The sequence below is a fragment of the Coregonus lavaretus genome (genome assembly GCF_964263955.1).
Source record: "Coregonus lavaretus genome assembly, chromosome: 32".
NCBI classification, from domain to species: Eukaryota; Metazoa; Chordata; class Actinopteri; order Salmoniformes; family Salmonidae; genus Coregonus; species Coregonus lavaretus.
In genome coordinates, this window is record NC_140019.1 from 28,471,664 (window position 1) to 28,486,867 (window position 15,204).

The following is a 15,204-nucleotide window of genomic DNA, read 5'->3' on the forward strand; positions in this document are numbered from 1 at the left end:
TAAACAGACCTCATGTCCTTACCATAAAGTACCTCATTTCATACCTAATTATCTTATGTCATTTGATTTGAGATTACAGGTACTTCCGGTTTTCCAGGAAAATTCGGTGCCATTCGAGGAATGGTCATTTAGATAAGCACAGTTACCATGAAGCAGGAAGTTCAATCTAGTGCACCATCCTCTCATTATAAGGAGTTGTGAGGCCATTTGGCCGGGTAGACCACAGTCTTTCATGGACTCAGCTTGTTTCATTACACTGGCATTACTGCCCACTTTTGTTGAAATGGGACCTGCAATTATCTTTGCCTCAGTCTACAGTCATAGGTCTTGTGTCTGAGAAATCGGCAGCACTGCTACTGACAACAGGCTAGGACTGTGCAGCATAAGTCTGACCACACAGAGAGATGAGTGTGTGTGTGTGTATGTGTGTCTATGCTGCTTTCTCCATAATCAGATAAGAAGAGCCCAGTAAATGCCGAGCACTGAGCTGAACTAATGCAACGGAGTCAAGGACAGATTATCTTAATAAAGATGTGAATACCAAGAGGACCTTAATACAAACAGCTAACACTCCATTCATTTTGGAGAGCAAAAAAAGCCTACTAAAACATGGTGCATGCTAGCCTAAGTACCAGTCTGTTTGGCATGACAACCAGGTTAGATGCATCATGCATTCATGGTGAAAATATTTGGCATCTTAGTCTCTTCCTGATTATTAGTATGGCCGTCTCTCAATGAGAGGTACTAATCTCGCTCCTTCCTGTTCAGTGGGCTGGAACGATTTGCTAATTGATGGAGATTGATCCCTCGTTCAGCCCCAGGGAGTGAGCTGAGCCAGGCTCATAGATACAGGCATTAGTCCTTGACGCTCTGGCCCTTTGGGAGGTGATGGGCCAGCCTGACATTTCACTTCAAATTGAATTCCAGTCTGCCCTCTGGTGGACATTGTTCCATTTTACTTGCGGGACGGATCAGGTTGATTGCCATGTAAAGGGAACCTTCGAGTGGGCGCAAAGACTATGACTCCTAACACCTAGAATAGAATAGAATGGAGTAGAATGGAATTGAATAGATACAATAAAAAAAATATATATACTAATTTGTGAAGAGCTTATTCTTGATCACAGTCTCTCTCACTTCGATACATGAGGCAACATTCTGTTCAATATTGTGAGCATAGTTGGTTAATTGAATCACCCAAAATATTTGCTTGTCTGAATCTGATCAAACAAGCGTTGTGTTCATCAGGGCACACAATGTTTAAAAACATTTCTTATTGGAGAAGTCTAGATAGTCCTGCCTTGTTTCAGTTCATTTTCTTCCATTTGGTGCCTAATGAACATGGTCCAGATAAAATGGCTCCTAAAATGGCAGTTGTTTTTATTGAACTCAGTGAAATAACAATGAATGTAGAGTTTTTCAGTGTTCTCTATCATGTGATGTTTTGTTTTTACATGATTCTCTTCACTGATCACTAGCCTACTCTGTGAAGCCTTTGGTGTGGGAGGAGGTGCAGTCTTAGTTTGTGTTGTGATACATTTGATAAGCCAATAGCTAATCCCAGAACCATCTGTCATGAGAGACTAGCCAATAGCATGATACAGGGGATGAAAGCCGGGTGCTGATAGGTTAGGGGAAGGTCCCCTTTGAGTCCCAGTTGCTCTGTCGGACACAAATATGACATTTAGAGTGAAAGACTCTCCCCATAAACATAGAAGACCTATTGGGTTTGCAAAAGGTCATACACGTTTTTTCCCCACCCACTTTTAAACAAAATGTATTGACATGGCTTAAAGTTTTGTTGATTTCACATATAATTCACATTAGTTGACCACTCAATTAAATATTGGCTAGTCGTTGAACTGACGTCTGTGCACAGTGGGTGCATGGATAATCTCAGCTGCTTGCAGTAACTAGCTTTACAGACACTATAACTACAACAGCTTCACCACAGGGGGTATTTGTGTTGACTGTCCAATGTACCCTACGCACCTACTAATCCATGAGAGACATACTGTTCTGTTCTTTTCACTTTCCCACACTAACTTCTCACCACTGTCCATTTGGACCTAGCAGTAACATGCAATAACCCTTTACATACAAAACTAAATCACTATAGCATTAAAGGGGCATTCAGCAGTTGCTACATTCATTTTTGGACTCATAAATAAATGATATGTACCTATTGATTCTTGAAGAATATAACTTCAAAATGCCTCATGAGCTTAGTTTAACTGTTGTACCCCATCAGAACCCAAAATATAATCTTGTTTTACTCCAATGTTTGTAAACAAAGTAAATGTCAAAAAACACTGTATAGCCTCAGAACATGGTTAAAACTATAATTGTGATACCATGGTATAACGTGTACGCTGGGAATTGGGAAGCAAGTATAGGAAGTGAATTTAATAATAAATAATACAAAGAACAAAACAAGAAACACAAGTAGCGTACAGACATGAAACACTGAAACCAAATCAATAACGCTTAGGGAAAGAACCAAAGGGAGTGACAGATATAGGGGAGGTAATCAGGAAGGTGATTGAGTCCAGGTGAGTCTGATGAGGCGCAGGTGTGCGTAATGATGGGCAGCCTGGCGCCCTCGAGCGCCAGGGAGGGGGAGCAGGTGCAGGTGTGACACATGGATGGTCAGTCCTTGCATCCATAGCTCTGTCTATGAATTTGAGAGTAGTTACATTTCTCCAGCCCCATCCCTCATCTTTTTACCAAAACAGGGACCGGGAAAACGCTTTGTTATTGTTTCAACTGCCGATTGCCGCTTTAATGTTCTCATATCATCAAAAAATCTAAGAGAAAATGAGAGTTGGCTCAGATCAGTAGGAGTTGGCACCACAGCCGATCTCATAATACTAGGCCTCTGAGGCACCAGTAAATCCTAGTCTGAGCCATCACACTTCCCCCTGGTCTGTCTCATCAGCGCATGAGGCGACAAGGACAGCTGGGCACGGGGCGGAGGGGGCAGGGCCCACCTTACCTCAGAGGCTGACCTGGGCCACTCAGCGGTCTTGTCATGGCTCCAGCTGACGTACCACATTTGCACGGAGACACTTCAACACCTGTGACACAATAACTGTCTGAGGCAAGGTGGTTCTGCAGACACACTGTGGTATTGTGTGGCCGTGATACATTATATGGTCTGGTTCACTACTGTCATGTGAGGGGTGTTCGGTGAACACCTGTCTGTGATGCCGGCTCTACGATGGGTGTAACAGCAACCTTGCTTTCCCCCAGAGTTCAAAGGGAGGGAAATGTACACCAATGAAGACAAAGGATTGACGGACGTCTCCTTATGTCATTCATTCATGCTCAACAGGTGTGTGCATCTAGTCACAACACAATTCTGAGGAGGCACTTACTGCCAAGCACAATGCCCCGGCCTTCACACAATTCAAATGGACACAATGTTGCTTATCAAATAAAATAAAATAAAATGTTATTTGCCACATGCACCGAATACAACAGGTGTAGACATTACCATGAAATGCTTACTTACAGCCCTTAACCAACAATGCATTTATTTCTTAATAAAAAAGTAAAATAAAACAACAACAACAAAAAAGTGTTGAGAAAAAAAGAGCAGAAGTAAAATATAAAAACAGTAGGGAGGCTATATAGGCTTTGTCATGCCCTCTTCACGATTGTCTTGGTGTGTTTGGACCATGATATTTCGTTGGTGATGTGGACACCAAGGAACTTGAAGCTCTCAACCTGTTCCACTACAGCCCCGTCGATGAGAATGGGGGCGTGCTCAGTCCTCTTTTTTTTCCTATATACAGGGGGTACCGGTGCAGTCAATGTGCGGGGGCACCGGCTAGTTGAGGTAGTTGAGGTAATATGTACATGTGGGTAGAGTTAAAGTGACTATGCATAAATAATTAACAGAGTAGCAGCAGCGTAAAAAGATGGGGTGGGGGTGCAAATAGTCCGGGTAGCCATGATTAACTGTTCAGGAGTCTTATGGCTTGGGGGTAGAAGCTGTTGACAAGCCTTTTGGACCTAGACTTGGCGCTCCGGTAACGCTTGCCGTGGGAGGCTATATAGGCTTTGTCATGCCCTCTTCACGACTGTCTTGGTGTGTTTGGACCATGATAGTTTGTTGGTGATGTGGACACCAAGGAACTTGAAGCTCTCAACCTGTTCCACTACAGCCCCATCGATGAGAATGGGGGCGTGCTCAGTCCTCTTTTTTTTCCTGTAGTCCACAATCATCTCCTTTGTCTTGGTCACGTTGAGGGAGAGGTTGTTATCCTGGCACCACATGGCCAGGTCTCTGACCTCCTCCCTATAGGCTGTCTCATCATTGTCGGTGATCAGGCCTACCACTGTTGTGTCGTCTGCAAACTTAATGATGGTGTTGGAGTCGTGCCTGGCCATGCAGTCATGGGTGAACAGGGAGTACAGGAGGGGACTGAGCACGCACCCCTGAGGGGCCCCCTTGTTGAGGATCAGCGTGGGGAGGTGTTTAGTCCCAGGATCCTTAGCTTAGTGATGAGCTTTGAGGGCACTATGGTGTTGAATGCTGAGCTGTAGGGAAAGGGCAGTGTGGAGTGCAATAGAGATTGCATCATCTGTGGATCTGTTGGGGCGGTATGCAAATTGGAGTGAGTCTAGGGTTTCTGGGATAATGGTGTTGATGTGAGCCATGACCAGCCTTTCAAAGCACTTCATGGCTACAGATGTCAGTGCTATGGGTCGGTAGTCATTTAGGCAGGTTATCTTAGTGTCCTTGGGCACGGGGACTATGGTGGTCTGCTTGAAACATGTTGGTATTACAGACTCAGTCAGGGAAATGTTGAAAATGTTGGTGAAGACACTTGCTAGTTGGGGAGCACATGCTCGGAGTACACATCCTGGTAATCCGTCTGGCCCCGCGGCCTTGTGAATGTTGACCTGCTTAAAAGTCTTACTCACATCGGCTACGGAGAGCGTGATCACATAGTCATCCGGAACAGCTGGTGCTCTCATGCATGCTTCAGTGTTGCTTGCCTCGAAGCGAGCATAGAAGTGGTTTAGCTCGTCTGGTAGGCTTGTGTCACTGGGCAGCTCGCGGCTGTGCTTCCCTTTGTAGTCTGTAATAGTTTTCAAGCCCTGCCACATCCGACGAGCGTCAGAGCCGGCGTAGTACGATTCAATCTTAGTCCTGTATTGACTCTTTGCCTGTTTGATGGTTCGTCGGAGGGCATAGCGGGAATTCTTATAAGCGTCCGGGTTAGAGTCCCGCTTCTTGAAAGCGGCAGCTCTACCCTTTAGCTCAGTGCGGATGTTGCCTGTAATCCATGGCTTCTGGTTGGGGTATGTACATACGGTCACTGTGGGGACGATGTCATCGATGCACTTATTGATGAAGCCAGTGACTGATGTGGTTTATTCCTCAATGCTATCTGAAGAATGCCGGAACATGTTCCAGTCTGTGCTAGCAAAACAGTCCTGTAGCTTAGCATCTGCGTCATCTGACCACTTTTTTATTAAACGAGTCACTGGTGCTTCCTGCTTTAGTTTTTGCTTATAAGCAGGAATCAGGAGGATAGAGTTATGGTCAGATTTGCCAAATGGAGGGCGAGGGAGAGCTTTGTATGCGTCTCTGTGTATGGAGTAAAGGTGGTCTATAGTTTTTTTCCTCTGGTTGCACATTTAACATGCTGGTAGAAATGAGGTAGAACGGATTTAAGTTTCCCTGCATTAAAGTCCCCGGCCACTAGTAGCGCTGCCTCTGGATGAGCGTTTTCCTGTTTAGTTATGGCCTTATACAGCTCATTGAGTGCAATCTTAATACCAGCATTGGTTTGTGGTGGTAAATAGACAGCTATGAAAAATATAGATGAAAACTCTCTTGGTAAATAGTGTGGTTGTCACGCCCTGGCTCTGGGGACACTGTTATGTTGAGCCAGGGTGTGTAGATCTATGTGTTATATTTCTATGTTGGGGGTTCTAGTTCGTCTGTTTCTATGTTTGCCTGAGTGACTCCCAATCAGAGGCAACGAGTGTCAGCTGTCGTTGGTTGTCTCTGATTGGGAGCCATATTTAAACTGTATGATTTTCATTCGTGGTTGTGGGATTTTGTTTCTAGTCTGTTTATGGTAGACCGTGAACTGTCACGTATCGTTTGTTGTTTTGATCGTGTCTCTTAATAAAGAGTATGTTTGCCTGCAACGCTGCGCCTTGGTCCTCGTCTGTTCTAGACGATCGTGACAGAAAATCCCACCACAACTGGACCAAGCAGCGAGTCGAGGAGCCATCGCCAGGGAAATCCCTAGCAGATCTCCGTGGCAGCCTCGACTGGGTCAAGCCGAGTGAAGAGCAGAGAGAGTGGACTTGGGAACAATGGAGGAAGAGCTTCGACTGGGTCAAGCCAATTGAGGAGCTGAATAGCGGGAGTTGGAGGCAGAAGAGCGAGAGTTGGGCGAGAACTATAGAGGCCTGGCCCACGGGGAAGAGAGACCCCCAGAAAAATTTTAGGGGGGGGCTCACGACGTCGGGGCAGCAGGAGGCCGCGATAGAGCGGTCCAGCGGGTTGGCAGAGGAGGCCGCCAGGTTACGGGGGCCACTGGTCGAAGAGGGGATGGAAGGTGTAGAGGCACGGCGAGAGGTACTGGGGTGTGTTACCAGTCCGGTCCGGCCCGTTCCAGATCCTGGTGTAGGGCCAGTGGTGTGTGTCCCCAGTACGGTCCGGTCTGTTCCTGCTCCCCGCACCAAGTCAGTGGTGCGCTTCGTCAGCCCGGCTCGGCCCGTTCCTGCTCCCCGCACCAAGTCAGTGGTGCGCTTCGTCAGCCCGGCTCGGCCCGTTCCTGCTCCCCGCACCAAGTCAGTGGTGCGCTTCGTCAGCCCGGCTCAGCCCGTTCCTGCTCCCCGCACCAAGTCAGTGGTGCGCTTCGTCAGCCCGGTCCGGCCCGTTCCTGCTCCCCGCACCAAGTCAGTGGTGCGCTTCGTCAGCCCGGTCCGGCCCGTTCCTACTCCACGCACCAAGCCAGGGGTGCGCGTCGTCAGCCCGGCTCGGCCCGTTCCTGCTCCCCGCACCAAGTCAGTGGTGCGCTTCGTCAGCCCGGCTCGGCCCGTTCCTGCTCCCCGCACCAAGTCAGTGGTGCGCTTCGTCAGCCCGGCTCGGCCCGTTCCTGCTCCCCGCACCAGGTCAGTGGTGCGTTTCGTCAGCCCGGTTCGGCTCACTCCTGCTCCTCACACCAAGCCAGTGGTGTGCGTTGTCAGTCCAGCACGGCCCGTGCCTGTTCTCCACACCAAGCCAGTGGTGGGCGTCGTCAGTCCGGCACGGCCCGTGCCTGTTCCACTGGTGCCTGGTTCGGCACTGGTCAGATGTTTTACGCCGGAGCTAGAGCAATCCGCTCCATCAGTGTGCAGTCCAGCTCCGGCCAGCGGGGCCAGACCAGACCAGGGGTACTTTGGGGGGTTGGAGAGGGAGCGGGGATCAGGCCCGGAGCCGGATCCGCCGCCTAGGCGGAGTGCCCACCCGGTCCCTCCCTTGTGGTATTTGGTTGACGCGGTCGGAGTCCGCGCCTTTAGGGGGGGGTACTGTCACGCCCTGGCTCTGGGGACACTGTTATGTTGAGCCAGGGTGTGTAGATCTATGTGTTATATTTCTATGTTGGGGGTTCTAGTTCGTCTGTTTCTATGTTTGCCTGAGTGACTCCCAATCAGAGGCAACGAGTGCCATATTTAAACTGTATGATTTTCATTCGTGGTTGTGGGATTTTGTTTCTAGTCTGTTTATGGTAGACCGTGAACTGTCACGTATCGTTTGTTGTTTTGATCGTGTCTCTTAATAAAGAGTATGTTTGCCTGCAACGCTGCGCCTTGGTCCTCGTCTGTTCTAGACGATCGTGACAGTGGTCTACAGCTTATTATAAGATACTCTACCTCAGGCGAGCAAAACCTTGAGACTTCCTTAGTATTTGATTTTGTGCACCAGCGGTTGTCCAGGGTGTGTGTTGGTGTTGGAGACTTGGAATGTCTGTAAGACAATAGATGAGATGTTCTTTCTAAACAGACACATTATGTAATGAATGATCATCGGTTCAAATCAGATCCCTATGGAAAATCAGTCACACAAGTCCAATGTGAAAGTGTACCTTGTTCAGGTAAAAGTTAATTTATGTACAATTTTGGCAGGTTGGAGACAGGTTAGAGACTCCTGCAGTACGAAACAGTACTGCAACAGTCTTATTGTTGATAAATATTCAATTATGACCCACAGATAAGCTACTCTAAGTTGCTCTACTGATCTATCCCACTGGGCACACACTGGTTGAATCAACGTTGTTTCCACGTCATTTCAATGAAATGACGTTGAACCAACGTGGAATAGATGTTGAATTGACGTCGGTGCCCAGTGGGATTTTACAAAGGAAAAGAGAATGGTGTACACTATAAAAAAGGCCAGTTTGTTCAAAACTGTTTAGTCAAATCTTCAGAGAAAACTGCAAAGTGAGATGAATTATTCAGCAGGGGCTATCGGTTTACTTTAGGTCGCTTTTCTCTGTTACCATGGTAGAAATACATACATTATTTACTGCCCCTGTACTGTAGCTTTAAGAGCGAGGCAGCTTAGGACTGCCAGTCTTTTATAGAACTCTTCAAACTGTGAGGATTACTCTCTAGTAATCCATGAGGAAAAAATAGTTTGTCTAGTCAAAGGTGGTTATGTTAAGCTTCGAATGAAAGAAGAAGGGGACTGCAAAGCACCTTTCTGGACCATGTAATCTACTACTGGGTTTTCCAATGGAGGAGACAATGTTGACAACGCCGGGCGAAGAGAAGCCCCAGAAACAGCTGAGGTTCCGCGTGGCTTCGGGGAACAGCGGTCGGGTGCTGAAGGAGATTTTTAAAGATGAGGGGCCGTCAGACTCATTGGATTCAGACTGCACCAGTAGTTTGGATGCGGACCGGACCAGTACGCCTTCCACAAGTGGAGATACTAATGGACATGGGTTTCTGTATGGGTTTCTGGGCTCCGAGTTGGATTATAGTGAGAGCGAGCCGGATGATCTGCTCATGTACGCAGGGGCCTCAAAGGACAGAGCACCGATCAGCCACAAGCGTGTCAACATCCTCAGCAACAATGGGACTGTGAGGGGAGTCAAGCACAAAGTCAGTGCAGGTCAGGCCTTATTTGAAAACCTCCCTAATGCATTTGGGGTAAGTGATCTAGGTGAAAGTATGATGAATATGTATTGTACCTTTTCAGTGTTTTTTCAAAGTTCTCATTTGTTTGCTAGTAGATCACAGCAAAATTGCAAATGTTAAATCAATTCTAGTGTTAATATTGTCAATTTTGTGTTAATATTGTCCCACACTACACAGAGTAAATGTAACACTTTCAAAAGTGTTAATATTGTCCCACACTACACAGAGTAAATGTAACACTGTCAAAAGTGTTAATATTGTCCCACACTACACAGAGAAATGTAACACTTTCAAAAGTGTTAGCTTTTTAACACTTTCACAGAATGTTGACTCAGTAAATAGATCAAAATCAACATGTCAACACTGGTTATTGTTGCATTCACTCTACACAGTGTTAGAAAAACAGCAGAGTACATTTTTTACTTGAATAGTTGACTACCTTTTAACAGTGTACGGTGTGGGCTTAAATTACACTATAAATCTTACAGACTCCATATAATATAATAAACATGATTTAATATTCTAAACATTTGTCTGCATAAAATATCAAAAGCTGCTTTATAACCTATAAAGTATCTTTATAACTGAGGGAAAACAGGTGCTGTTTATATCCTTGTCTCATATAATAAATTACAAGACAGAGAACAGAATAGCATACATTCTAATTACTATACAAGATAAACCAGGTTTAAATATCAAAATATACCGATCACTCTCTCAATATTGTTTTTCTCTCAAAAGCCACTACTGGTAGAAAACGATAATGAAACAAGTCCTGCTGAAACTGAGGCTGGCCTAATATGGACACCATAGACTGCTTAGTATTAATGACATCACATAACTTTTTGTCATCTGCATTACCATATGTAATATATGTAAGAGGCCAGTAGCCCACCTCCTCCACAATGTTACTGGCTGACGTCTGGTTACAGGTAGTCACTCTCAGGCCCTGCACAAATGAACACAAAGGAGGACAAGGTCACTTGGGAATTAATTATGCATTTCGTTAAATGTTTCAAGAGAAGCTAATCAGGTTAATTAATTGTCTAAACTTTGCTTTCTAGCATTTTCTGTGTAAAGAGGTAATGAGCAGTAAGCATCGTTAAATAACCTGCATTAAAGCACAATATGGGAATTATATGAGACACCTAGAGCAGGATTTGGTGGTAATGGAATGAGGCGTGTAAAAAGAGTGCATAGTGTTGCCAGCCAGGCGTAGAGAGGGATTACCTGTTTGGTTCCTCAGGGCTGTAGTAGATACACAACACTGTCTGCAGGATAAGGTGTGCTGAATACTGTATGCAGAGGAGGTTTGTGGGAGGAGCAATAGGAGGACAGGCTCATTGTAATGGAATCAATGGAACAGTGTTTCCATATGTTTTAATTGGACATTTTTAAACCCTTTTTCTCCCCAATTGGTAGTTACAGTCTTGTCCCATCGCTGCAACTCCCGTACGGACTCCAGAGAGGCGAAGGTCAAGAGCCATGCATCCTCTGAAACACAACCCTGCCAAGCCGCACTGCTTCTTGACACACTGCTCACTTAACCCGGAAGCCAGCCGCACCAATGTGTTGGAGGAAACACCATACAACTGGCGACCGTGTCAGCGTGCATGGGCGAGCGCGATGGGACAAGGACATTCCGGCCGGCCAAATCCTCCCCTAACCCGGAAGATGCTGGGCCAATTGTGTGCCGCCTCTTGGGTCTCCCGGTCGCGGCCGGCTGCGACACAGCCCGGGATCGAACCCGGGTCTGTAGTGACGCCTCAAGCACTGCGATGCAGTGCCTTAGACCGCTGCGGCACTAGGGAGGCCCGGGATTTCCATATGTTTTTGACGTGTTTAATAACGTTCCATTCCATTCCAGCCATTACAATGAGCCCGTCCTCCTATAGCTCCTCCCACCTGCCTCCTCTGATGGGCTGTAGTGTTACAGACTAGATAGTTCAATTGCTGTAGCAAACAAACAAACAAAGAGGAATCAACATTTTGAAAGAAGTTACTAGATGAATACATTTCCACAGTCAAAGTTGAATTTCACATTAAACAGAGAGGATTTTGTTGACTCTGATTTTCTAGTCAAATGGTACTTTTCCCTCGATGTTTGCCAAATTGGAAATGTGATCTGGCCATTGTTACGATTGTAAAGTGTGAACTTTAGGGGCCAGTTTTCTGGACACAGATTTAGTCTCAAAGGTATTTCAAGAGATAAACCATTTATTTTTCATCCATTACTAGGTTTATTAACCTGTGTCTGGGAAACAGGCTCACAATATGCTGTCCTTCAAAAGGCTGCACTATGGTGTTTTCAAACTACTGTGTGAAAATAAAGGAAATTAAAAGAAAGAAAGAAAGCTACAAAAAAGGCTAAATATGCCTGATATATAGAATTAAAGCTCTGTCATTTTACAGTATATGAAAACTTGAATTTGAGGGATTGAAACATTGCAATACTACAAGATGTCTGTATCTAAAATACAAAGATTAAAGAATATATCAGGTACTGTACAGTGAGCTTCAAAAGTATTGGAAAAGGGACAATTATTTTGTTGTTTTGGCTCTGTACTCCAGCACTTTGGATTAGAAATGATACAATGACTATGAGGTTAAAGTGCAGAGCTTTAATTTTAGGGTATTTTCATCCATATTGGGTGAACTGTTTAGAAATTTCAGCACCAGAACCTCCCCTGTTCTTGAAATGGTGTGAGGAGGTTAGCATGTCTTGGATGTATGATATTTGTGCATCTGTAACTTTCTCACTAATCATTATTCACAATTCATTCAGGATTATCCGTAATCATGGTAGCGTCCACATTAATGTTGAAGTGTTTAGAAAATATATTATATTCTTATTTACAATAAAGGTGACTTCAAAATGGCACATTTCATTATTTACCATTCATTTCTATTGGGTACAAAATAATCTGAAACACAACCAAAACAAACAGCAAATGCATCCAACAAGTTTGTAAAGTCACAAGCTTGATGTAGTCATTGCGTGATATAAATATGGGACCAAATACATCTGCACACAGTCTTGTATCATTTCAAATCTAAAGTGTTGGAATACAGAGCCAAAACAAAAATAAATGTGTCACTGTCCCAATACTTTTGGAGCTCACTGTATATACAGGTAACTGCCAAAACAATGGAAACGCTTGAGTAAATGAGGGATACAAAGTACATTGAAAGCAGGTGCTTCCACACAGGTGTGGTTCCTGAATTAATCAAGCAATAACATCCCATCATACTTAGGGTCATGTATACAAATGCTGGTCAGGCCATTATTTTTGCCATTATTTTGGCTACCATGGCTATGCCCCCATAGAATGACAATGCCCCCATCCACAGGGCAGAGTCGTCACTGAATGGTTTGATGAGCATGAAAACGATGTAAACCATATGCCATGGCCGTCTCAGTCACCAGATCTCAACCCAATTGAACACTTACGGGAGATTCTGGAGCGGGGCCTGAGACAGCGTTTACCAACACCATTAACACAATACCAAATTATGGAATTTGGTTATTTGGTTATCGCATCCCTCCAATAGAGTTCCAGACACTTGTAGAATATATGTCAAGGTGAATTGGAGCTGTTCTGGTGGCCCAATGCCCTATTAAGACTTTATGTTGGTGTTTATTTATTTTGGCAGTTACCTGTTTATAGATGGTTAATCACATACAGCATCTCATTGAATTTCTGTGTGTTTTCCTTTCTAGCCGAGGTTGACACTAGAGTTTGGGCAGATAGTGATCTACACCACCAGCTTTCGGGTAGTAAGGGCCACGTTTGAGCGGTGTGAGTTGGTCCGGAAGATCTTCTCCAACCATAGGGTCAAGTTCCTGGAAAAGAACATAGCCCTGGATTGTGAGTACGGGAAGGACCTGGAGGAACGATGCAAGCGTGTGGGCGAACCTCCCTCGCTACCAGTCGTGTTCATCGATGGACACTATCTCGGGGTCAGTGCTTTCACATACAGTTCATTTTACAATTCCTGGGCCTGTATTCATGAACAGTCTCAGACTAGGAGTGCTGATTTAGAATCAGTGTGGCATTTTATATCATAACGAATAAGATTACATGGACAGAGGGGCCTGATACAGCACTCCTACTCTTAAACGCTTTATGAATACTGTTGACGTTTGAAATTACTAACGTCCTATTGTGAAACATTATAGCTTGTATTAACCTTCATCAAAATATATAATCCATCTTGAACCTATCAAAGTGTTATGACCATAAAGCTATGAAATAATCAATCAATCAATTTTATTTTATATAGCCCTTCTTACATCAGCTAATATCTCGAAGTGCTGTACAGAAACCCAGCCTAAAACCCCAAACAGCTAGTAATGCAGGTGTAGAATAATCAAAGGTTTAGTAAGGATACGAGGAATCTTACACTGTGATAATAACTTTGCAGGGTGCTGAAAAAATATTGGGCATGAATGAATCAGGAGAACTTCAGGATCTTCTGGCCAAAATTGAGGTAATTTTTCATCAAGTACCTCCAAGCAACAGATATAATATGTTCAGTAATAACACCGGTAACTGCACAGTTATTAACTAGTTCAATGTCATGTTTCAACTGATGCATCTGAGCCCAAACAAACATCAATGAAACACAGGCTAGCACAATAGCACTTCTATACCACATTAGCTACTCATCTACAGTGACAAAATACCAGTTCTATGTATCTGTGATCTAGAGCAGTGGTTCTCAATCCTTGTACTGGGGACCCAAAGGGGTGCACAGTTTAGTTTTTGCCCTGGCACTACACACCTGATTCAAATCATCAAAGCCTGATGATGAGATGATGATTTGAATCAAGAACCACTGATCTAGAGAGATACGCAGTACAGAATGGGAATAGAAGGACTTGATTCCATTCCCCCTCCAGCCCATCTGTGGAGAATGAACAATAAACCTCAGTCAGATATGACATCAATAATACATCAGGGAACTGACATAAATGATGCACGGGCATCAATAAATGGCCATCAATAATGGAAGGCTTGTTATTGATGCTGCATCCAACAAATTTGTTCACACACACACGGGTGAGGGTAATATCACTCAGGGGTGGCAAATTGAGGTTGTGTGAACTGAAGTGATTCAAACAGAGTCAAAATACTGACACAGGCATAGTGCTCTGAAAAGACCCTTTCCTCTCAGGGAAAATTACAGCAGAATACAAGGCCATGTTAGCAAGCTTTCAAAGCAAATAGCCCAATTAGGCCTACTACAATGCAGCAGAGCAAACCCCCAAAGATCTTGCATACAGTACCGAACTATGCTAAACTATAAATTTAGCCAGTGGCATGACTGGCGTGTGGTGTGTGTGTGTGTGTGTGTGTGTGTGTGTGTGTGTGTGTGTGTGTGTGTGTGTGTGTGTGTGTGTGTGTGTGTGTGTGTGTGTGTGTGTGTGTGTGTGTGTGTGTGTGTGTGCATGCGTGTGCCTTTTCCCCCAGAGGGTACAGCACCCCCACACATGCCAGACCTGTGGGGGCTTTGCCTTCGTCCCGTGCCCTATGTGCCATGGAAGCAAGATGTCCGTTTTCCGCAACTGCTTCACAGACTCCTTCAAAGCCCTGAAGTGCACCTGGTGCAACGAGAACGGCCTGCAGCCCTGTTCCAGCTGCAGCCAATGACGACTCCAAGTGCCTGACCCCAATATCCCCCTTCCCTAGGCCCTTCACCAGGGCCATATGTTGTATGTTGTCCATATTAGGACAGCCTGAGATAAAAACAAGTCCTGCTGAGACTGTCCTAATATGGACACCGTACATATGGACTGCATCAGAGATAAGGCTTCGCACAGCATGTTTTTTTCTCTCAATAAAACTGTGTTTTTAAGAAAATATAATTTTGTGATTGGGTGTATGTTCTATTATCTGCGGTGCATGTACACCCCATTGATCATTAGCAGGTTTAAGTTTGAATTTTCGTAATGTGAAATTCTCATGGATCCAGTGTAATTCCACTGACTTTCGGTTGAAGTCGAGGTCTGATACATCTGTCCTAAAATGTATCTAGCTGTTTTCCCCC

At 44.9% G+C, this 15,204-nt stretch overlaps 1 protein-coding gene across 1 annotated transcript; it reads left to right on the forward strand.

The window, feature by feature from the left end:
* Positions 1–8,748: 8,748 nt before the first annotated feature.
* LOC311107846 (glutaredoxin domain-containing cysteine-rich protein 1-like) lies at positions 8,749–14,807 on the forward strand (the record flags this gene model as incomplete). The annotated part of the gene is made up of 4 exons (XM_084150412.1): positions 8,749–9,165; positions 12,875–13,114; positions 13,579–13,644; positions 14,628–14,807. The coding sequence occupies 4 exons, from the start codon at positions 8,749–8,751 to the stop codon at positions 14,805–14,807; spliced, it is 903 nt and encodes a 300-aa protein (XP_084006538.1).
* Between the last annotated feature and the right edge of the window lie 397 nt (positions 14,808–15,204).